Below are 25,361 nucleotides of genomic sequence, written 5' to 3'. Positions count from 1 at the left end.
GAAGACTGTTGTCAAGTTTGCTTCAGCTGACACCTGACACCTTCAACTGTGTGTGCTTGGTGGGTTGGAGCAAAAACCTGCATCCACTGCGGCCCATTACAACAGTTAGGACTCCCCTGGTTTAAAGTGACTTCCGCTCTGAGAATCTCGCTCCTGAGCAACTGGTTCTGACATCAAATGTAAAAACGTGTGCCACTGTAAACAACAACGCACAGTTTGACTCTGACGTCATCACCAACTCTGCCATCCACATCCGGAAAGTTGACAAAGTTTCAGTCAGTGTGTGTTCCTCTAATTTCAATACAGAGGTCTGAATACAGTTCTGCGCACATCATGTGCTACAAGTTTGGAATGTAGTTAGGATTAGTTTGTGAATCATTTAAAGCAAGTATAATGATACAGTGTCATATTTTTGCTTACTACAATCTGGACTTAAATTGATATTAGAGTGTAGAGAGTCACTTCTGATGTTTACATCTTACATCCTACGAGTGTCTTGCCTGACAATGATTTACATTTACAGGAATGATTTAGCCAAGATGGCTATCACCCAGTCTGACCTGGGCAGGCCCTTCACGTGCAACTACACAACCACCCTGGAGCATAACAAGCACCCACAGGAGAATATACCTTTGAATGGATCCTCAACAGCCATTGTTATACTACGATACAAAGATGTAAATTTCAATGTTTTTCTTCACCACAGTCAGACACGCTGGTGCTTGTTTCAGGTTTCAAGTTTCCCATTGGTCCTTCTTCGTCCCGTCCCCTCTGCGTGCAGTATTTTTAAACAATGTTTTCTAGAAGTCAAAGTTACACTTAAGTTCCAGTTGGGAATCATATCACATCCAGTCGGGAGATGATCATCCTCTCTAGAACGATATTTCTGTGTAGCATCTGAGCCTCAACAGGGGTAACTCAGTGTTTTGCTCTGGCAAACCTGCTCACGTGCAGGTTTGGTTCATGACAGACAGAGAGCTTTTCAGATCCTGCTTCATGAAACCAAAAACTCAAACTTTCTACTCACTTCTGTGAAAAACAAGTCGGGCTTTTCACTTAACCACCTTTCTTAAACAGGCACCTGGTCATCATGTTTATGAAGCCATGCATGGAAATTAACAATACAATCAAAACAAATACAATCTTTCCATCACCTGTTTATTTTGGAAAAAGACATGTAACAGCATAGACATAAATAGAATAAACATAGAATGCAAGTAAGAGCAAATAACCTTGCATAAAAGAGGAAAGAGAACCTTAGTGACATCAAAAGAGTTTTCAGCTGTTTTCAGCTTACAACTGATGTGACTGAAAAAGATGCCATTGTTACTGGGCTTCTTTGATGCTTACGGTGCTGTTTCTGTGCTCTGAAAACTGAATCAGATCCTTAGAAACTTAGAACAGAACAATGCCGTTTTCGTCTGTATACTATGTAAAAGTCAATTTTCCCGATGGCAAGATATTACCCCATGGCATGGGATGGGTTGACCTGGCAGCACTGGATGGCACAGTGTCTCGACCTGCTGTAGAGGTGTCCTCTGCGGAACTGCTGGAGAGCTTGCCATAATCTTGCGAGTATTCAGTCGATATTCCGTGCATATTTATATTTTTAAGTCTCCATGACCTATCCTGTAGAAACGCTCATTTGCACCCCTTCTCTGGTACACTAAGGCAGGAGACAGTAGAAGCGTGTGGACAGCTATTTGGTCTGACGAGGAAGTGGGGCTTCAGCTGCAAGTGATTTTAACGAACTGTTATGTGCAGTTTATATGGGGTTTAAAGTGCTACTGACGCATATTGACTTTTTGATAATTTTGCAATGTAATGCAATGTGATCAAGTAAGTGTGACAGCGTAGTTATAAATCATCCAGACTTGTCTTCACTGAAAATCTGCACTCTGTGTAACAGAGCAGATAGAGGCATTCTGTAAGGTGAGACACATCCATGTGTGTATTAATGGTCACACAGAGCATTTCCTCAGGCTGTACTGTATGACTGTGTGTACTGTGGTCGAGTTGTCATTTGTATTAAATTATTATTATTATTAAATAATTAAATAAACAAAATTCCCAGACATACCATCACACAAACTTTGCACACCTGCTTTGGGATTCGAACATGACGATAACTGAGACAATAGTAACGTAACTCCAGATCCTTCACAAAGTTATATAAACAATCAACATCAGGAGTTTCAGAATAGATCTGTACAACACAATGCGAAGGAAACAATGAAAGAAAATGCTGCATTCTCGTTCACAAAACTGACAGCAGCTCTGACATTTATGTCATCACTGTAAAATTGCGTTTCGTATTTTGTGCCTGCCGCATTGAATTGCCAGTCTGGTGAGCATGCCAAGCACTAAAACGATTCTGTCTTTGACTTTTCAAACATGTCTGGCAACACACGCCATGCATTTGTGGTGAAACGTGTCTTGTACGAGAGCAGAGTAAAGGGATAATGGCGTCAATATGCAGTGAGGAATCTGATTGGTCATATGAGGGATACAGTACTATTGCAGGAACATGTTTGTATTCAATTTCAATATGCAGTTTTTATCAATAGGGTTTGTCGATAAAGACACTACATTTGGACTGGTTACGTCCCTGTAAATCTTGTCCCGTAGGTAAAGGCAAACTGAGAGCATTGTGTGTCTGCGTGAGTGTACGCAGCACTTACATAATTGTACGTGAGACGGTTATATATTACTTATGTCATTTTCTGTCAGTTGTCAATTACTTAAACACTTAAACACTCTTCACCTGCTCCTATACGGGGATTTTACCTCAGCTCACAGGTTATGACCTGTACTTTCAGGCTGCTGACTGATGAGAAGAGAACTTCCTCACTCACACTTTAACTCCAGTGATGACTAACAGTGACTGGTGAATGATCACACTTTTCGCTGGTACAGACTAGTTCTGGCTGTCTCTGTGTACTTGTTCTTCCTATTATTACATACAAAAGTTTGTCCATAGTTCAGCTCCTTGAAGTGTGACATTATACGAGAACGTTCAACATGACGGAATAGCAAAGCTGTGAAGTGTTTTTATGCTTCAGGAATGAGCTTGTACAGAAGGAGCAGCAGAGGTATTTATCAATTTGTACTCGGGAGGTGTGTAAATTTACGCACAGCTCACACAAAATGTATTGGTTGAACACAGGAACTGCAAACAGAACCTATTAAGGGCGGTATCACACTGCGGACTCTGTCCCGAGACAAAGTGCGTTCGGCACAGAAGTCCGAGATGTGAACACAAGCGAGTTGGGTTTTGGCTGCAGACTTGATCCTGGCTGGAGACCTGCACATTTTGTCTCGGGGAAACTCTCCGCGAGGGGTGAGCTTCTCACCTCAGGTGACTCTGCACTAGATACCGGAAACTATGTGTACAGCGCGACTCCACACAAACATGATAGATGCCGGGCAGCAAGGGCTCTGATCTCTCTGGACGCACAACATCGTTCAAAAACCGCTCCTTGAACACTGAGGTGTGCAGCTGCAGTGTTGGGAGAATGTATGTACACTGACTCCATCAGACATAATGCTGCTTAGTTCTGTGTCCCCGCATTATACGTGAATACGTGAAAAGAAACCTTACAAACACAACCGCGGAGCATTTTAATATTTTATTATTACTATTTACATCACAGCAAGACAGACAATGTATACAGATAACATATATAAAAGTTCTTGCATTACATTTACCATGTGCAGCATGTTTTAAAATAAATAATTCTTCCTTGTACTCTTCTCTTCTTACTAGGTGGTAATTCCGATTCTTCCATGCTTACGTCTATGATTTTTCTTTGAGTGATTCCTCTTGCACCACAATTCAAAACAACAGATGTAGGCCGCAGTGCAATGCGCATGCGCACACAACACTCCTAACGTCAAAGCCGCAAGCAACAAGAAAAATAAATGTTCGATTGAGGATAGTTTTGCTAGTATGATGCACAGACTGTCGTCAGCTACCAGCGAGTCGAGACGATCCGTTTTGGATCCGAAATTGGCGAGTCGATATCGGTCTGGCGTCAAACGTCAGTGGAAATTTTTTTTTGTTCTAATTTATTTTTCCCTGTATAAAAGTGGTTATACAGCGGTAGGCTGGTATTTAATTCATATGATCTGTTTGAGTCAAAGAATGAGAACTCCACAAACAATAATGAATGCATATTTTCATAGTTCAATGTTGTAGTACTTCTCTTGTCTGTAAAACATCCCTCGATGATACAGAACCAGGCTAAGCTCAGGTGAATGTATTGTATTGCTTTTCTCTCTGTCTCTCAGGTGGGACATGCACCACAACCTATGGCACGCAGCACCTGTAAGTAGGACACACAATGGAGTGACTCAGATGTGGGATGTGACGGAGGACTGGGCAAACGCAATTGTTGCCGCGGACAATCATCACAAGGAAAAAAAGAAACATTTGACTTCATTCAAAAGAAGTTCATTCATGGATGCTAGTCATATCAGAATGTCCCTGCAATGTAAAGTGATTCCGTTGAACGAAGTCTGTTGGTTCACTCACATTTTTCATTCACATTAGTTTTATTAAAAACAACTCTCCCCAAGGTAGGACCAATTCTCTGCACTCTGTAGAAGCCACTTCAGAATGGATTGTGCTAAATCCATTTTAGAAATGCAGACCACCTCCCAGGCATTCAGGACCCTCAGATCATTGTGGATCCTTGTAGGGCCCAAGTCGGGGTCACTCTGTCAGGACACATAGTAGCAACTCTGGCATCGCCTGCCTGTGGATATCTGAAACTCAGAAAAGACCACACTGCCACCTGCTGGTTGACCAGTGCATTGTCTTGATCTAGTGTCGGATGAAAGACAGAAACAACTATTAGATTGGGTGCTTTGTTTTTGGTGTGTTACTGCGAACTGGAAAACAGAAGAACTAAAAACACTCCTTCAGTGTCGAAGAGGGTATCAAAAACATACGGTAGGAAAAACAGGTACCATTGGATGCCTAAGTTGTTGAAATGTGAAAGGTTCTCATCCACTATTGATAAATGATATTCAGCAACACCCTGCTCTAGTTTTGGATGCTTTACTGAGGAGATTACTTTCCAGGTTGGAAACATGAAATAAAACATTATTAGGTGTGTGCTTGTGTCCAAGGCTGTTTGGTGTCACATTTACATGAATGAATCGTGACTCATTGTAACATTTAACGCCAGAATGATCAGGCTTTTGATGAATCTGTACAACATAAGCGTCAGAGTGGAGGTGCTCCAGTGATGTGTGAACTATTTGCTGCATGAACCGCACAAAACAACACAGTAGATTGTGCTTCTATCCTGATGATTTTTCCATTCATGGTTATGAAATCACTCTGTATAATGTGGTGCACCTGAAAAGTGGTTCACTGAAAGAGGTCCCCTGCATAAGAAAGTTGATTCACAAATTAACTATTAATTGCATCCATTCACTAGTAAATAATTATTTTAAATTCATCTATTAAAGTCCCAGCTTTATTCATTACCTCACAGTAAAATGACAGTCTCATTATTTCGAACTGTGAGGTAAACTGAAATTACACATTAGCTGATCTCCTGATCTCAACAGAATTTGCACTTTTCTTAATAAATTGTTTGAATTAAAAAAAAAAAATAGTGTGAATTGATGACGTGAATCATATGAGTGGCTCATTCATGCATGTTTAGCTCTCCAAAATCCTGTTTATTTTGCTGGTCAGTGACTCCCCAAGGCCCTGGCATTTCTCTGTTCACTGATCTGAATTCACACCTCCAACACTCATTGTTGTGGGGGGACATGACACTGCAGACTATGATTTCATGACTCTTTAGTCTTCGCAGCCCTGTTATTGTTTCTGATGTGGTCAGTTATCATCTACAGCACTTATCTCAAATGTAGCTTCATTATTTTTACAATGTTCAATTACTGCCTGACTTACCTCCACACAAGCCTTATCTCAAACGATGGAGTTTGGGAAGACGGCGGATGTTTTTGCAGGTGCTAGTTCCATCTTTGGTGTCGTCCACCAAATCTTGGTTTACATGCGTGGCCATATTGTTTTGATGTTTGACCAATGACAGTGTGACGACAAAAAAATTGAGTTGCTCTTTAGTTTGATTTCCCCTGATGTATTAGACTTCAACTGAATTAGTGTGTCTGTGTCCTTCATTCACCACCACCGTCAGCTCAACATAGGATGAGTTGGTTGAACCCAGCGTCTTGCAATATCATAATGGAAAACAATGGTCCCAAATAACTTTTATTGCTTCCAGTAAAAAATGAATATATAATATGAGGAAAAAAATACAGAGCCCTGTTTGCATTTTTGAAAACTTTTTTTTTTGCATAAAACAGTCCACTGTCCACGCCGCTGTTTGTGACCTCTCTTGGTATCACACCTTGGTTTCCAAATAACCTCATCAATAAGGAGTGAAAAGAATCGATTCTTGGCTTGTTCTCATCCGTCCGGGAGCAGGTTGCAGGATTGAGGCAGTAAAAACGCGGATGGAAGAGCAAGAGTAAGGCTGGAGCGAAATGGTAGGGAGAAGTGGCGTGGATGGAGCCGAGAGAAGGGAGGTTGAGCTGGAGGACCTTTGGGGGGTGACAGGCTCCTTAATATGAAGAGAAAAAAGAGCAATAACTTGGTGAAGGCAAAGCACTTGAGTGTGTCATTCAGAGCTGCTACTCACAGAAGCGACGCCACGCTGCTGCTTGGCATAGGGACTGTACTTGGGCTTGCTGGGTTTCCCTGCCACTCGATCCTTGTGCCTCCTGCTGGAGATATGCTGTGAAGGAAAGCACACGATACTTGTCAACACAAGTTGGTGACTCACTCTGCAAGTCACATTAAACTGGCGTCAGACGCTGTTTTTGGAGATGGATTTATAATGCAGAGATCATTCTTCATTATTATAGTTACAGTCTCAGTGCTCCAGTGGTGGCCCAGTGCCTGTGCCCTGCTAGTGTCCATGTAAACAAACATGGAGAGGACGGTTCTGACATGGTCAACTGCCAAACAAACTGCTGTAAACAGCTGGCACCCACAAGATCAAGCATGCATTTTCAGGCTGATAGTATGATATTAACCAACCACAAACTCTGTTTTACACCAACGGTTTTCCATTCCATCTTTGCTGGGACTTTCAAAAAGAATGGTTTCCTGCAAGGGAAAACTGCATTTTTTTGTGTAAAAAAAGACCAAAATGCATGGAAATGTCCAAATTCAGACATTACCAAATGTATTCCAGCAAGACGATGGAGAAAAAGAGAACAAAATACATTCACATGACTTCTGCTTCTAATGTTGCAAATTATGTCACACTTAAACTTGGTGTTCCATATAGCGTGCAGATAAAAATTTCACCGTCTTAAAGAAAGAACCAAATGTATAGCACAAAGGTTTAGAATTAAATCATGACAGCCACAGGATTAGGTTTCTTAGGTCTAACAAAATATCATCAACAAAATACACAATTGTAGTATCCTGATGCCAGTGATATATGTATGGACTGTACTGAGTAGAATGTTATTTTTCGCATTTACCTGTTTGAGTTGGATCTCAGAGTTCACATGGACGTCACAGATCTGACAGTGGAAGGTTTTGTTATGGAGGCCTGATCCCTTCACCACTGAGTTGTTGGTGTTTTTCTGTTTGGCACCAGGTCGAGGGTAGGCCTTGATCGGACCAGCGCCACTTCGAGCATCCAGCATAGTTTTGTGCTTGGAACCTTGTAAAAAGATGTCGTGAAATCAATGGAGAAAGAATTCTCGCAAGCCATATGCATGTTCACAATAAAGCGCTGTACATTGGACAAAGAAAGATGTTGAAGATGTGGCGACAAAGCTGTGTGTGTGTGTTTGACCGCAGAATAACAGGGTCAGTGGGTCTGGTTTAAGTTTGGATCAGAGTTCTGGTTTATGTTAGCCATTTATTTTGTATGGTAAGTAAAGGATGAGAGGCCTGGGAAAGCATTATGGCAATGAGAGGTCCTCACAAAGATCACAAAGGTCCTTATTAAGATAGGAAGACAAACGTGTGTGTATGTGTGTGTGGTTCAGCTGAACTTGTAGGGACAAATACTCCAAGGTAAAGCCTTAATCTAATGATGAGAACTTCAAAATAACTAGGTCATTACTATTGAATTTAACTTAAGTTAACCATGGCCATGGTAAAGTTTAGCCATTTGTTTAGGATGGTTGGGTTTAGGCACAGGGGCTAGGGAAGTCTTTATAGCAGTGAGTGGTCCCCACAAAATATAAATACTAATGTGTGTGTGTAACTAAAAGCAAAAATACTTTCTAATAAGACCAGTTGTCTATCTCATTGAAATTAATGGTTGAGCATATATAGTATTTTTCAGAGACATATATACAAGATGTACAAGAGCTCATTTGAACACTACACAATATATATCACATATTTATTTTATTTTTATGTGCCTGAGTTCTGAGTAAGTGTGAGAGAGAATGTGTTTGTGAATGTGAGAAAAACTGGACAGGGATTTCTTAACCGTTTGATTTTATTTTCTGGACTCTGTCTCCCTCTTGAGCTTTTGTACCATCTTGTTTCTCCAGCATCCTTCTAATATAGAAATAGAGTAATCCTTGTTTGTGTTTTGTATTTTTTGTTCACCTCCTTCTAGCGTCGAAGTTGAACATTATTCAGTTCATGTATAGCATTTTTTTTTCTTAGTTCTCCAGCCTCCTACCCAGTGCTGAAATTGAGTGTATTCAGTTTGTTTTCTTATTTAATAGTTGGGTTTGACCTTTGGTCTCAGTCTCCTCCCTGCTGCATGTGGGTCACCCGTCTTAAATCGTTACACCAGTTTAAGTTAAAGCTTAAAACTTTATTTAAAATACTGTGAAACAGCTACAGTTAAATTAGTGATTCTTCCATTAAAATGCAAAGTGAAGCAAATTTATGAATGTGTACAAACAAGTGATTGAAAAATTAAATCTACAGTAAAACATGCTTGAAATGCCCAATTGACACAGTATTGAGATGTGCTGGTGAAATGATTGCCTGTTTAAATATACTGACCTTTGCTTTGCACTGCATTTGCCTTGAGAATGTTATTTTCATTGGATTTATTTTTGTGTTTAAAGGCTTTTCACCTTCCATATTACTGGTCAATAAACACAATATTCCATTTGTACATTTACGAACCAAACAAGCAAACAGAATGTTTGTGTGGATATTTCAAACTTGTGCTGGTGACCCAAAATGTTGCTCACCTGCATTATGAGCCTCCAGCTGAGACAGAGAGTTAACAGCCACTTTACAGAGGGAGCAGTAGAGCAGTTTCTTGGCCTTCTCCTCTTCTGACTCGGCTGAAGGGGTATGATCTTCATGTGGAGCAGGAGCGATGTGGGGTGCTGAGGGAGGGGAGGAGGATGTGGAGGAGAAAATGGAAGTGGGGAGAGCAGCAGGGGTGCTTTCTTCTTTGCTGGAAGGGGATGGCAAGGATGATGAAGGGGGAGAGTGAGAAGGGAGCAGGGAGGATTTCAGTTCTGTAGGAAAAGAGAGGTGGTGAGAGTTTGCAGTGTCAGAATCTTATGGATTATCCAATGTTCCAGTGAACTGACCAGAGTCTGGGGGGGTTGGACCGGTGGCGTCGGAGCTGCATCCATTGCTGTCTCGCAAGACTGTCGGCTTGATTTTATTATCCTGACACCTCAGCTTCTTTGCATGACGACTGCCACGGTAATGAGCATCAGCCTGGGACTGGATGAGACGTTGCATTACTACATCCCACCCAGACTAAATGTTCACCACACAAATATGTGTCTCTCAAGAAAGAAGCAGCAGCACAAACAAAGACGTGCAACAAAAACAACCAAACTCTTGCAGGTGAAATAGATGTGAGACGTAAAAATGATGGATTTTTTTGATCAGTGTTCAAGGTTCTAAGTCTGTCCCCCCCTGGGCAAAAATGGACTGAAAACATGATGCTTCACTGTCACTTTTAAACAATAAACAGATATAAAAAAAACTTCTACCTGGACATACTGTATACGACTGCATTTGCAAATAAATAAAACATTATTTGGAGTTTGTCTCCTAAATTTTGGGGTACAACAAAACTGAACATTATGTGGAGTGAAGTGGAGTGGACTATTTACTCACATCTGAATTGAACCTGAGCTGGCAGACACAGCAGGAAATGGTCTGCTTCTTCTTAGGCTCCACAGTAACACCAAAGGTGTGATTGATGATGGCCTTCTGCACAGGATCCATCTGTAGGGGTAAGCCAGAGGTCACACACACGTGATGGCACCTGGGGACACTTGGTCTACTGAACCCACCAAGTGGTAGTTTGGGAAGGGTCCTCCTGGAGATGAGCTTGCTCTTGGAAAGGACAAAAATGGTTTCAACAGCCCAGAAGAACTCCCAGTGGTGCACATTGCCTCTGGTAGAGCTTCTCCAATCGGTGCACCTGTGCTTCCTGCAAAAGGTAAAAGCAGCATTTACAGTATTCACCTGAACGGCAGATGGCGCTGTTTCGCCTCCAACACATCCACCAACCAGCAGGGCGTATGTGGATGGATATACACTACTGAGTAACACGCATTCAGAGGATGGATTACGTCATACATTGGGTGCTGAACGTCTGGCACAACCATCTCTCACTCTCTCAATCACGTACACCATGTGTTTGTGTGTCACTGCATGTGCAACCCTGAAGGGAAGGGTTACGGCTCACACACACTTCAACCAATGGAGTGTAGCTTCAAAACCTAAATTCCAAGATCATTAAAAGGAACCAGATTGTAAATGGGAGCTGGATCCCATTCATTTGTATTCTGTAGAATACAAGATCCTGTGTGAAGATTGGACACAGCTATATGGACATTCTGTCATGGTAGAATAGCCAGAGTGCACCATGATACTGGCAAGCTTTGCAGTCATAAGCTCTTCTCTGCGCAGCCAACAGCTCCATTGAGGGAGCCATTACATCCTTCAGGACCTTGACTCACCAGGATGCTGTACAGTATGTGGTAGTGATGTGCTGATGAAGCTTCATGAAACAGTGTCCTTATGTTGAGAGTTCAGTAGGTGGTGCTGTTGGTTTAAAAATGAGGTGTGGTTTCATGTAAATGGCTGGTCAAATACAAAGATTTTAAAGTGAAGAGTGACATCTAGTGGGCTCAGAAAATGGGGACACTGTTTCATGATACCTCATCTGCCCATCACTTGTATGTGGACTATTCGACAGCCTTCAGCATCATGATATCTGCACTCCTACAGGACAAACTTCCCCAGCTGACTCTCTTAGTAGAAGCAGCAGGTCGAGCTGTAGACAACTATTTACACCCGTAGACTATCAGGACCAGGATAATACCAGTTTAATACTATACTGTCATTATACTGTGAATAAACGTCAGCCACAAGTCTCATCACTGAGGTCACACTTAACAGCGAGCGCTTTATTTCTACACTTATTGACAATTTCTATGAAGATGAAGGTTTAGCCAAGATTAGGGTGACTTAAATGTTGATGATCATTTTAACCTTCATTTCGGCAGTAAAGTGTTACATAATATTGTGCCAACTTTACTTGAAGGGTTCCTCGTCATGCATATATGAATGTGTATGAAGGAGTTTGGGAAGTACTTCCTGCTGAAACTTAAATGTGCGTGCAGCAAGACACAGGAGCAGTCTGTTGGTTCCAGTGCCATTTCCTTTGCTGGTGTTTGCAGGGTTAGCAGCATCACAGCCAGGGATAAGAGTAGGCTGAGCAAGTGCATTAAGAAAGGTGACTATGTGACGGGAGAGAGGCTGGAGGCACTTGAGTCTGTGGGGGAAAGTAGGTCACTCCTTCTCCTTTAGACCGATAGACAAGGTTCTCAAGTTTTGATTTCAAGCTCGTAGTGTGAGATTGGCAGGCATTTCGACGATGGTAATGGCAACCTCTGTAACAGTGTACAAGACTTGGCTGATTTTAAAGAATCATAAATAGTGATGGGAATTAAGTAACTGACATTGAGGAGAGGAAATTTCCAAATATGGTTAAAAAAAAAGATTTACTGAGCAAGTTTATAATGATGGAATATGCTGAGAAGAAATGGAATGTTGGGCCAATCTTCACATATATTCAGCTGACACGGTTGCGATATTTAAGTCAAATTACTCATTTCAAGGTGCTGGATATCCAAAAGCTTCCTATACCCATCATTTAAGAAGATGAATCCCTCTGTTGTGAGACTTACTTACTTAATGTCCACTTCAGGCCACTGTAGTCTGAGAGTGCTGGTGCGAGCTGAGGACTATTATTGAGCTAACTCTGCTATCTGCTTGTGCTGATCAGGAAAAAATAAACAGAACACTGTGATATCATAATGATGTCTGTTTCTGAGTGATTCAGCTATTGGCAGCGTAGCTGCAGCAAATGTGCATAACTGCTTCTCACCACTCTCGGTTCAGCCCAGTCTTTAAACACACAGATAACTCAGTCTGACAAGCTTCTGAACTCGTGACTCTCTCACTAGGGGTGTGAAAGTGTGGAAAATCAACAATGCATTTTTTAATATTTATATACAAGCATGAACACAGACGAATCTTCTCATGATTTACTATACCAAATCTCTCATGAGCTCAAATGCTTGGAATGCTGATGATTCGCTCATATCCCACTCAGCGGGGTTCACAAACGTATTGAATTCCTAACTCTGCTGCACAGGCAGTGTTGAAAGGCAGCTGACAACTTATTTACGACAGCCCTACCTGGCTCGGCCTCTGTTGTCTCCTCCTTATTTATCTTGATTTCCGTTCAGAATTGCCCTCTGTGTCTCTGTGCCTTATACATCCTGCATGAGCTTGTGTTCTCTGTTCATGTTGCTGGGCTTTAATGAACAGAACACACCCACGGTCCACTCAGTGACACACACGGTACATATCGGGTGACTGCAGAAAGAGTGGCATGTGTCATCGCTATCTGACCTCTGAATCCTCTGTGTCAGGTGTGTGTGTCGCTTCTTAATCCCCTACTGGCTTTTTCACCTGACTCGAGAAACTTGATCTCAAGAGAACAAGTAACCTCTACTTACACATCATGCTGGAAGAGTGTAGATCAAATTGCACTGCATTTGCTCACTCTCAATCTTCATTGATGTCAGCTTTGGCAAAATAACGTGAATACACTGCAGTATTCCACTTAAGAAACACCAATATCAGAAACTATCGGAGCATACTGTATGAGTAGGTCTCACTTAACAAAACAGTGAGTGGCAGCGTGTGAACCAGCTGGTCCAACATAATACCCATTAAAAATAAATGAAGCAAGGTGTCAGATGCTTCAGATAGTGACAGAAGCAAGTTGTACACAGACGATACTATGTAGTCCACTCCCCGGTCACACAGACACTCACACACATGTATTCGTATTTATATCCGTGTCAGGACATTGTGATGTTTCTCAATGCCATAATGCTTTGCCCAGCCTCTCACTCAAACCTAACCATCAAGCAAATTATGAAGCTTAACCAGGACTCTGAACCAAACTTAAACACAATTATAAAAGATCAAACCGGTCAAAATGTCCTCACTTCCCCAAACTGTCCTCACTATGTTGGTTTAAAAACTTATGCCCCATCTCGTAAAGATTGAAGTACAAGGACACACACAAACACACACACTCCCATGTTTGTTTCACTATTTTTGTGAGGACCTGTCATTGACAAAATGCTTTCCCCAGCCTCTCATGCTTATCCATCCAAAACACATGGCTCACCTTAACCAGAACCAAACTTAGACCAATTTATGATACTTATTTTTACTGATGTTTTCACCCTCTAAACCTCGTGAAGACAGCCCAAAACGTCCTCACAAGAAGGTGGCTTGCCAAGACTTGGTACTCACAAGGATAGCAAAAGATGCCCACACACACAGACACACTTTTTTTTTAATATATCCTTGTGGGAACATTGTGAGATTTCTCATTGCCATACTGCTTTCCCCAAACCTAGCCATCCTCACCTTAACTAGGACTTTGAACCAAACTGAAACCTGATTATAATGACCCAGTTATTTTGAAGTCTTCATCCTTAATCGGGTCCAGCTAAATGTCCCCATAAAGGATAATGTTCTGTCAAGAATTGGTCTCCACAAAGTAGGGGGACCAATTCCCAAACACATACACAAAATACCATACAGCAATCCAAAAGGAAATCTGGTGTCATTCAGTGTCAACCTTCAACGCTGAAGATGATTTTACTTGGAGGCTTTTGCCAGCAAGACACGAATAGACAGGCTTGTCTCTTTGCCATTTGGTGGAATTTAAATGCTAAATCTCTTTGTGCTGAACATACAAGCAAACTTGGTAGTTGGAATACAGTATACACACTTACTTTGTGTTAAATATACACCAGGAGGAGGACAAACATCAAAGCATTCCACTCACTGCTGCTCTATATTTGCCAGGCCATCAGAGACTCCTGAGACTCAACTAATCCATGTCTTGGTAGCGACACCGATGATCCAGTGCCCTCTCCGACTAAAGACATCATACGCAAGGCGTAGCTATACACAGACCTCACTCCTCGTGACAAAAGTACTTCAGCATGCTGGCATTCAATCATACAACCGCCATCACTTTGCTGACTGGCAGAATAATGGTGGAGATCTTTTTTTAATAAAAGTCAAAAGTTTGCATAGATTTCATTAGTATTCAGTAGAATTCACATTAAACTTAACGTTATGAGTCAAATGTATTGGGTGTCTTCCCACAAGCTTCTCACAGTAGTCCGCAGTTTTGGTCCATTCCATCTGTCAGACTTGGTGAAACTCGATCCACGCGCTTGCTAACATAAACACAGAAACGTTCGGTGTTGTTGTGGATGTAACCTGACACTACTTTGCTGTCATGTAAAAGACAATATTCACATCCATGTCAATCCTTGGAGAAAGTCACTGCTGCACACAGCTCACGCCTTGGAACTGTGAGCTTGGATGGAGGAGTAAGCTTATCTTTGAGGAAGCATCACAGAAGAGGATGAGCTCTGGACACACTGGCTTATTTGGAGAAATGTCTGCTCAGTACTTGCAGAGAGGATCTCCAGGCACGCCTTTACAAGTAACATCCGACTTACGACCGGGATCGGTTCCGACCAACCGGTCGTAAGTCAGATTGGACGTAAGTCAAATGCCATTCAAAATAGCTGACGTGAGGGTTATAGGTACCGGTGTAGTGGTAGATCACTGTGTGAGAGTGAGATGCTGGGAAACTGTGCTGCCGTAACTGTCGTACACGTTGCCGGGCTGCTACGTGCTACGGTGCCAGACATTGAATAAAAAAAAATAGCATCTGCTGGCCGTGGTCTTAAGTACGGATGGAAGTAAGTCGAGCAAGTCGTAAGTTGGACGTTACTTGCATATGTATTTGCCTGAGGTCCCATTTGCAGCGTGACTGGCATCTTGTAGGCACGACACTGCACAGATATGAACTTACATGACAGGTGACGTAACACACTTAAAGAACCAAAGAGCACCTAATAAAATCCACCAGACTTAGGGTGTCATGCCTGGAGCTGTGTTTTTCTGACTTGCCTATCATGTCACATTGCACTCAGTGGGAGCAGTGATGCTGTCCTGTGGATTGAAGGATAGTTGACATGTCAGGAGAAAGTTTGGTGGTTGAGACACAAAGTAGATCACAGAGATGAGTATCACTCATTCTGGTTCTAGTTCAACAGAGAAAATGTTCGTTTGCTAACAGGCTGATTCTTCTCTTCTCGTTCTTCTCGTGTGGCGTCTCATCAGAGGAAACATTGTTCAAACTCTGATAGAAGTCAGGAAGGGAGAGCTGATGTTTACTCTTCAAAGAATCATCACATTGCATTTCAAATCAGTTCTAACTGTAGATTTGCTTCCACTTCATCTACATCCACCGCAAAGGGTGTTGAGAACAGCTTGATTTGTTTTTCAATGAGTGATAGAGCACATCCATGTATTCAGCCTCCACATCAAAAAGGTACTAACCTCTGGCTCAAATGACGTTGACAGTTTTTACAACATCACATCGCACAGCTGGACAGTCTTTGCACACATTGCTTCTAGGTGGATTATACAGTGCGTCCAAACAGCCTCACCTCCGCTGTCATTTACCTTAGCGCTCACCCGTCATGACCGGGGCTCCATCCGTTATTATTTGACAGCTTTTCCCATTAAAGTCCCATCTTTTCAACTGCCTCAGACACAGATTCAAAAATATTTCCCAGTCGTCGTGCCTTTTAGGCTTATATCAAGGAGCTCCCCGGGAAGCAAAAATGGTCATCCACTCCCTGTGTGCGGTGTCTGTGGCATCTGTGCTCTCAAAAGCACAAGCTTTGTCTCTCAACTGAAGTGTCAAGTTGACAGACAGGTCCTTGATTCGCTGCATCACTGTATTCCTGGATAAGCTCCCGTTGTTAAAATCCTGCACTTTTTCGAGGCACATTATTTCTGTCATTTTCACTGCTGTGCCGCTTTCCCGTGTTTTGTTAGCTTGACTTTCTGTGTTCGTTCGGATTGGTCAAAGGAGACTTTCATTCTGCCTGAGATCTTCTCTATAGTGATTCTTCTTTGGTTTCCATTGTTTGTATCCAGCATATACCACATATCCAGCAGAGCAGTTGTTTCACTGATCTGCTCTCAATAGTTGTCTTGTCTTGCCTTGATTTGCCTGTTCAATGCTCTGTATGTATCATTGATTTTCCTCAGGCCCCAAAGTAAAGGACAATGAAGATGAAAATGTTGGCCATATAAACAGCACATGGTGACGTCACAATTGTAGTGGAACGTAAGACCACCTGAGTGCGCTACTGTATGTTGTTGAGTTTGTGTGACAGAGGTACAGTATATGAGCAAAGAAGAATAAAGCATATAGAGAGGTACAGTATATTACTGAAGAAAAATAAAGGACATGGATATGGAAACCGGATTACCATCGTCGTCGTTGTGTGACTCTGAAGAAAGCTGTTTCTGATTCTCCACTCTGCAAAGAATTGTACACTGACGATTTTTGTCATGAACAGCCTTTTCTCTATCCATTCTTTTTCAAGCTAGGTGCATTTGAAATTGGGACATCGAAGGGGAATATAAAAAAAAACAAAAACAAAATGTGAAGTAGGGGCTAATTTCACATACTGTAACCACACAGAATTCAAAATCTAGCTTCAACATCTCTGAATGAGGCAAGAGTTTCTGGGAGGTGGATATTGAGAAGACCATGTGAAGACCAATGGGACAGAATTCTGAAGCGTGCTCACGACACACACAACACCAGTGAAACTCAATGAAATGATTCAGTTTGTTACGTTTTAGTTATGTGCACCATTGATGGGTGACTGGGAGGTCATTTTCAGAGGTGCCTATCACCACATTCCACAATAGATTTCACAGCATTACTGGCCTGACTTCCAAGCTTGACCAGATGGTAACTACCAGCTGTCATGGTTCATGCTTTTACTTTGTCACTTCCTGTGTTCCAGTTCCTTGTTTTCTTGTTTGCTCTCTCACCCCCTCCAGCTTCATGGCAGCGCAGCTGGTTCTCATTCCACTGATCGCCTCTGCAGAGATTTATACACCTGGAGAACCAGTATGTGCCGCCAGATGATCACCTTTTGTTCTCATGGTACGTTCTCTCTCTCGAATGCTATATCTCGCTGTTTCGCTCTGTGCTCATCTCCTTGTTCTGTCATCTTTGTCTCTCTTCTCGCTCTATCTAGCTCTCCTATCGCTTGCTGCCTGTCAGCTTCCTCAAGTGTTACTCGCTACTTTAGTTCAGCCTGTGTGCTAGTTATTTCCTCGGTCAGAGTGTTGGTTTTCACCTCTACCGAGCGTTTTAGTTTTTTATTAGCCTCATCAGAGTTGTGTCCGAGTGCATAGTTTTCTGTTGTGCCTGTTTGCAGCGCTGTGTATGTCACGCCTGTTCTCTGTTTTAATAAATAGCCTGCTAACAGACCTCTCGCTCATCCGAGTCCTCCGAGTTTGGAGTCGTCTGCTCTTGGGTCACTTTTAGCTTAGCAGTCATGACACCAGCATCGCCATCCAACACATCATGCTTGAAAGAGGTGGTCAGAAACGTGCAATTAGAAAAGAGGAGACACTTAAAGGGCTCAACACTAAAGTCAAAAAGATGCGTGGTCCTCTCCTGGATTACCTATGTATATGGAAGAACTGACCGTCATACCATCAGAACCACCTGCCATTCTGTTATATTTTCTGCAGACATTTGGTGGTTTTTATTTGAATAGACAACTTAAACTCTACTGCCAGTGAAGTACAGATCGTGACGTCAAAAATGATCATGATCAATAAATGGGTAAACTTCAGTAACTTGGGATAAACCAGCGTCTTTCCTTCTTGCTGCTCTCCTCGTGCAGACAGCCGTGCAGAAGCAGGATCACATCAGTTAAAAACAGACCAACAATATTAATTTAAGTAAATCCGTTAATAAAATCTGATGTTTATCAGCTTAATATAGGCGAAAACACGAGTTATCAAGCACTCACACACACTTTCTCTCAAGACAGAGGCCACAGTGCGAAAAGCCCCGAATACACAAAGATGTTGACACATAAAGGCAGCGTGGGCAGTTTATAGTGTAGCATGCAAATGTGCAGCCTGCACCAATGAATTGGTTCTTATTGAAACAGCCATTGAAAGTTTGCAAACATCACATCTCCAGAAAGATACCTGACGCCTGGTGTCCTGTCCCACTGGCCTTAAGCTGTCTTACTCTGCGCAGGTGAGATCGTCCATTGTAGTGGAGACGAGCCTGAGCGGCAGAGGTCAGCTGCAGGTTACACACCTCACACAATGACAAGGCGGCACCTGCAGAAGAACACAAGGACATATCACAGCGGGGCCGCCAGATTTCCAGTCCAAAGTGGTGAAAAAAAAACAACCTCTTCAGAAACAACTCTCTACATAGCTTGGTAGAGTTATAACTGACTTATAATTTCAGATTGGCACTAGAATAACCAATCATTAAATGAGATGACAATATTTTCAGCTCAATCGTCCCAGCACTATTTAGTCCAGCTCAAAGCAGATGCCTGGAAAACTGACCAATCTGGCAACCCTGCATCAAAGAATTAGGGTGACGTAGTGTAGAAAACACGGATCGCAATTGAGGAAAGGTAGTTGGACATGTGGCACATATTCTTGGAACGGCCAATGCTGCACATTGACCTTGACACCCATGGCCTCAATTCCCACTGCAGAGGAAGCACAGTATCCCTCCTAGGATCACTCATGCTAAGGATTGAAACAGGGACCTTCTTCTCTCAAGAGCAAGTCTCTCCCAAATGGGCAATGCTGTCAAATTGAGTTTACAGCGTACCATGTTTCTCTAAAAACTGGTGATCATACCATTTTCTCCAGGGATTGCTCCTACAGAGGTTGCAGGTTCCGCATATGTGGACAGCTGACTGGAGTCCATACCTGAAAGAAAGTCAAAAGAATGCCAGAATTATATTCAACTGTTGCAAGTCCAGTAACCTGTTTTCTGCCAGGCGCACTCACAGACTATATGAAGACATATGAAGTCATTTCAGGAAGACGCATGTATAAAACCTCAAAGTGTATTTTTTCTTTGTCAGATAAGTACATCCACTGAAAACATTAGTGAACATGCATGTGGGTTATTATCACCTGGTATCCCGTTGAAATGGCAGTGCCCAGGCTGATGATGAATTAATGGATGAATATTCGCTTGAGACCAAGAAATATTTTCAAAAGCACAGAGTTCATAAATTTTCACTCCCTGTCCATATCTCCGTCACGACTGGAAAGTCTTTAACATGGCAACAATCGCACTGCTCAGTTTTGCGTTTTAATTCTTGTCTTTTTATAAAGTGCACAATTACTGGTCAGTTTGAATTGTTAAACATAACCTCATTGGTTATACAGCATGTGAGCGCCAGCAACTGTCAATCTCAGCACTATTTCTCGTGACTCATAAGGAGGCTTCTTGGTTGCAACTTGTCTATGGATGTCTGCAAACAATGCTGCCTACACCAACGCAAATCAACTTGTGAAGCTTGAAGGTAGTTATTGAAAATTGAACCTGGATTTTTCAGGGAAGCCCCTGAAAAATGCAGCTGAATTGTCAGTTGATCAGAATTATGAAACACGGTGCCTGATAGTTAACTGTCATGTGCCGGTGTCATGGGTGGGCAGCTGGATGTCCTGAGGGGTGCATTGTTGAGAGGGCCATCAGTTTTTCATTTTGTATGTAAATGTAGAAAAAAAGTGTAATAAGTACTATGGACTTTTACGTTGTTTTATGTTATGTTGTTGTTGTTGTATACATTTTATTAAGAGATTCTCAATAGAAATACTGGGTGATCTTGGCAACAGACCTATTGGATATAGTAAATATGATTTTAAAAAAAATCGGTAGAAACAACATTTTCCCCCACTATTAGTTATTTTAATGAGCATTAGTCATGAGCAGAATGCAATTTAACAGGGTGTTGTAACATAATTTCAATGAAAGGAGAAAGCTAGACAAAGTACCTACAAAATGCTAGTATTATTTATAATTCAAATGTTACTTTTAAATACAGGGAACTGACACAGGCAGTGCGACGCCCAATCTATAAATTGAGTTCAATTACTGGTTGATGTGATTTGTCTTGGATTTTAAAGGAACTGGAAAATGCAAATGTATTGCATTATGAGGAATAAAGTGGCCAAGCACACAGTGTCACGTCTTCATGTGTGGATGATGGCCTGAGCTAGCAGCTCGCTTCCTGGACAGGTGAGCAACTAAACAATTTGTTGAGCAGATGTATACGTCATGATAGGAGTCAACAAGTGGCCACTAATCTGTGAAATGAATGAACAGCCTTCGGCCAACCATGGCGGCAGATCACTGTTGCAGTATCAAGTTTACAGTTTGGAAGTTGTAGCTCCTCAAAGGCGGTATGTGAGTCACTGTGTAACTGAGTCACTTTATCATGTCATCAAAAACAGATTCTGGCAAGAGACCCAAGAAAATCATATTGTGTCGCATTAGGGTTGCAACTGTTTCTTGTTTATTTTGCACAAACGTTCAAGGTTGGTGATCTTATAGATCCACGCACATGGAGAACAACTCATTCAGTCGTGGGACTGTATGTTGTGGAATGACCAAAAGATGTCAGTACTCCTAAATGAGCTTTCACACAAGGCCTCATATGATAAAGTGAAACAAACATATTCAACACACGGGAGTTGATCTCACTACCCACTGCATTAAAATAAACATCCTCCACAAATGTGCACCACGCACATGGCCAGTCTTGAATGTGTGTTGGATTATCATGTTCTTGTGTTGAGGCGTCCCAGGATGCATTGCAGGGCTCAAAGGATTAACTTGCCTTCTGTTTATATGTTGAACACATGTAACTCTGCCCAGGCATCAAAGAGATGATGGTGAATGAATAAAGGTCACAGACACAGGAATTAGATTTGTAGATGAGCGTTTGACTTGTGATCCATTGAACACTTGCATGGACCCAGAGCAAAGCAGAAGCCCACCAGCCACAGAGGGTGGCCCTCTACGTTTTAAGAACTGCGTTTTGCATACTCTAAACTTATGCAGATTTTCAAAGATTTCAAATCACAGAGAGTTTTGTGCAAACAGAAACATACTGTTGTGTTCTATATGTCATTTTAAATGGCACTCAACGCAGTACATCGCTTGCTCTTTAGGGAATTTGTGGTTAAGAGATGGAGTTTCCACTTTAAACAAAGATGGCTTCATGAACCCCTCTTTCACATCACCTGTCGTCTGTTGTCAAAATAGCTGTGAGTGAAGAATAAAGCTGACCACAGCCCGTTTATCCCCCCATAAGGGATCCTGATGTGGGTTCCCAAGAGGGGGGTGGGGAGATTAGCGTTATTCTGTTCTCTGAGCCGAAGCAAAGGTTTTTCTGCCTGATCTATATCTACTGGAAAAAGATTTTTCACTCCAAAGTTAATGGGTCACCGACATACATTCAACCCAGACAAAATTAGAAAGAAGAAATACTGTTTTCATTTTGTGTATACAAAAACGTTGAAGAAAATTTCATTTTAATGTACAACCAAATGCAGATGAATGCAATACACAGTTGTGATAACTGGGTCAAACGCCTATACCTCATTACGACAAAGCTGGAGGAACCAACTTGGTAAACAAGCATGGCTGAGTGCAAAGAAGCGGAAGAAGTCACGAGCAATAGCAGCAAAGATTTAAGCAACTTCAGTTGCCAGTTTTGAGAGGGATAAGAACAATGCTTTGTGCACGCTCTTTTCCATACTTCTCTTTTTTCTACAAAAGTAGCGGGTGACTGGTCAAAATGTGCATCTACACTGTGTAAAAGGGATGGGGAACCATCCCAGCCTGACCGGAAGAAAAAGAAATAAAAGATACCAGACGGGTCAGTCGCAAAAAACAAAGCTGCGGACATGCGGAGGATATTGAGACAAAAACGAATGTGTGACACAACTGTTTTCAAGAACAGTGGTACGAGAGCCTGCTGGAAACTGAGGAAAGGAAATCAGAGAACAGTGAGTTCTTATGTAGAAACGGCTAAATGAATCAAAGGCTCCCTCTTGGCAGCTGTCTGACTCTCACACTGACAAGGATGGAAACACTGCTGTCAGTGGCGAGTCAGGCAAAAATCATTTCAAATGAAATTGCTCAGAATAATTTGGAAATGAAGCATGAATCAGGAAAACAAACTGACAATATAGCACCAAAGAGAGGGCAATAATGAAATAAACTTCAATGACTCCAAGAGGAAATAAATAAGGTGACAAGTCAAAGAAGAGAACCCAAAATAAAAAAAAGTCAGAATAAAAGCAGAACTCCAAAAATGTTCAGTAGAGATGTTTATCCTACTTTGTGGGGACTAGTTCACTGTCCTTTTGAGAACACTCAGTTTGAGGGTGAAGACTTCAAAATGACTGGGTCATTATAATAGGGTTTTAGTTTGGTTCAGAGGTTATGGTTAGCCATGTGTTTACGGCAGGGGTCTCAGACTTGATCTGGTAGCCCGCCTCTAGACACCCAACTCCACTGTATGTCCGTTGAGAAAATCACCAAGGACTTCATATACGAAAAAAAATAAATAAATAAATATAAATTTCACTCCAAGTCACATATTCACCCAGGAGGGTTTGCGTCCAAAGATATCCCAACCAATGGTATTAAAAGTAGTAGATCAGAGCAAATGGTCCTCACAGTGTCTCTGCCACCATCCAGATGCAGAGCTCTTTGCAGGAGGTAGAGTAGATAACAGCATCCTCCTCCTTCTCTATGTATTGCATTATGAGGAATAAATTGACCAAGTTAAACACACAGTGTCACGTCTTCATGTGTGGATGATCTATCCTGCGTAGCGCTCACTGGAGACTTATATGTAGGCGGCGTGCAAACCGTTTTCTTCCTCCTGGAGTGGGAGTCGCAGAAAATATTGACAATATTTAGAATTATTGGATTACTAGATTGTTAACAATGAAGGACAGTTATTTAAAGATGTCTGCCTACAATCTACAATCTGTCTGCCAATGTCATGTTTTTAACTTGAGCCTGAAGAAGAGGATATTCCCACAGGTGTGGAAATCTGTTACAGTCGTCCCTCTGCCAAAAACAAAGAAACAAACATACAGTAAAAGTAGCTCAAGTAAGGTTCGGAACTCAAGAGATATTCAGGAGGTAGAGTAGATAACAGCATCCTCCTCCTTCTCTCTGTGGGCTGTGTAGTCACGCGCAGTCCCACTCAACAATGCATGGATTGCAAAATAGAATCTATTCTGAATTTTTTCTGGAGCAAGTGAATAAGAAAGGAACGGAGTAACATCTAAAATTACAAATCATCAAGAAGTAGTTAGTTGGTCAATTAATAATAATAATAATTGTTAGTTCTACCTTCAGTTGAGTACTAAAATTCACATCAAATACTGCTGTTGACTGATCCTCGCTTCACATAATCTTATGTTTCTAGGACATGGTCTTGTCACTGGAGAATCATCTAAACCAGATGACTAATAAGAGGTTAGGTTACCTTAACCGAAAACACAGACATGCAGCTGCAAGAGCAAGAAGGTCGCTACATGTACAAAACTGACTTGGATAGGAATGTCAACAGCAGAGCTACGAGTCAACTACCAAGACACACAGCTCCAGTGACATGGAAAACCGACCTACAAGGATAATACGGTCTGTTGTGTGCTCACCCCGAGGCTCCATATCAGCAGGACTCACAGCAGCCCACTTGAAAACCTGGATGCAACCACGGCTGGTGCTACGTCTACTGCGAGAAAGATATAGCTATAGTCACACAATAAAACTCACTATTGTCCCAGTAATGTTTTTAATGAAGTAATGCCATAGTTTTCGTGTTGTAGTCTTTTTATATTCTATTCTATCTAACATTTTTTTATACACTCACAGGAATACAGGAAATGTAGTTGCAATACATTTTAATGAACACTTTCAAATGTGCTAGAAATGTTTTTATTCCAAGACTTTCCAGAGACCACTGAAAGGCAGGAATGGATCATTAATATTTCTTTTTTTTTTGTCGATGATATACACATATAAGCCTGTGGGTATGGTGGACAAAGACACAAATGGTGATGCAAAAAGACAGAGAGTGGTCTCTTAGTGTTTGCCCCTTATCCTGAGGCCAGTGGCTGGTAAAAGCAATGACACGCACACATGCACACACACACACACACACACACTAACCTCTTCCCCTACTGTTTTTTTCACCTCCCCATCATCTTATGCCTTCCTGTGGGATAAACAACTCAGAGCCAGGCATCTGCCTAGCAAACACGTGAGACTTTGGTTAAAACCACATGGAGCTACCTTTTATGGCAGGTCATATGATCTGCTTCCAGTGGTTGCGGCTTCAGTACGTATGTAAGAGCACATACATACATGGTCCATACTGTAGCCATGATGCTCAGGCCACGGTGTGAGCTGTGGTCTCTATGGAAGGTGAGTCCTGCTCCTTGCGTGCCTCCTGCAGGTGTTACATGATTCTTTACAGATCACCCTGACAGTCCTTCTGCTTCTACACTTATTGATACAGTGCGAATGGTGGAGGATCAGGATCTCTCCTCCATCCACAAGTTAAGTTTTTCAAGTGATCTTATGACAACCTACAGCTAGTGCGCGAGTGCGGCGCTGGCGATGTTCACTTCAACTACGGTTCGGCTGGTTAGTTGGAGTTACGGAGCAGTGTAGTCTCCATTGTCATGCGGCGCTATGTTGTTTGTGTCTGTGTCCTGTGGAGCGGGGTGAAACAGTTGTAGTTTGTTTGGGGTAGTTTTATACAGTACTCAACTTCCTGGTGATCATTACATCCATCTCCTGCATGTGGAAATAAAGGTTTGGATTACATCTGCC

At 41.9% G+C, this 25,361-nt stretch overlaps 1 protein-coding gene across 1 annotated transcript in view; it reads right to left on the bottom strand.

The window, feature by feature from the left end:
- Positions 1-3,749: 3,749 nt before the first annotated feature.
- The window catches only part of znf385b (zinc finger protein 385B), a 32,441-nt gene continuing 10,829 nt past the window's right edge, over positions 3,750-25,361 (bottom strand). Inside the window, exons 2-10 of the mRNA XM_053877633.1 lie at positions 19,343-19,414; positions 18,665-18,802; positions 10,297-10,436; positions 10,118-10,228; positions 9,577-9,715; positions 9,226-9,501; positions 7,534-7,718; positions 6,681-6,776; positions 3,750-6,602 (exon numbers count right to left, since the gene is read on the bottom strand). Coding sequence (XP_053733608.1) covers positions 6,411-6,602; positions 6,681-6,776; positions 7,534-7,718; positions 9,226-9,501; positions 9,577-9,715; positions 10,118-10,228; positions 10,297-10,436; positions 18,665-18,802; positions 19,343-19,412 — 1,347 coding nt within the window. The 5' untranslated portion in view covers positions 19,413-19,414 and the 3' untranslated portion in view covers positions 3,750-6,410. The remainder of the gene's footprint in view (positions 6,603-6,680; positions 6,777-7,533; positions 7,719-9,225; positions 9,502-9,576; positions 9,716-10,117; positions 10,229-10,296; positions 10,437-18,664; positions 18,803-19,342; positions 19,415-25,361) is intronic.

This window comes from Synchiropus splendidus, chromosome 10 (genome assembly GCF_027744825.2).
Source record: "Synchiropus splendidus isolate RoL2022-P1 chromosome 10, RoL_Sspl_1.0, whole genome shotgun sequence".
Lineage (NCBI taxonomy): Eukaryota > Metazoa > Chordata > Actinopteri > Syngnathiformes > Callionymidae > Synchiropus > Synchiropus splendidus.
This window is presented reverse-complemented; position numbering and strand designations above follow the sequence as displayed.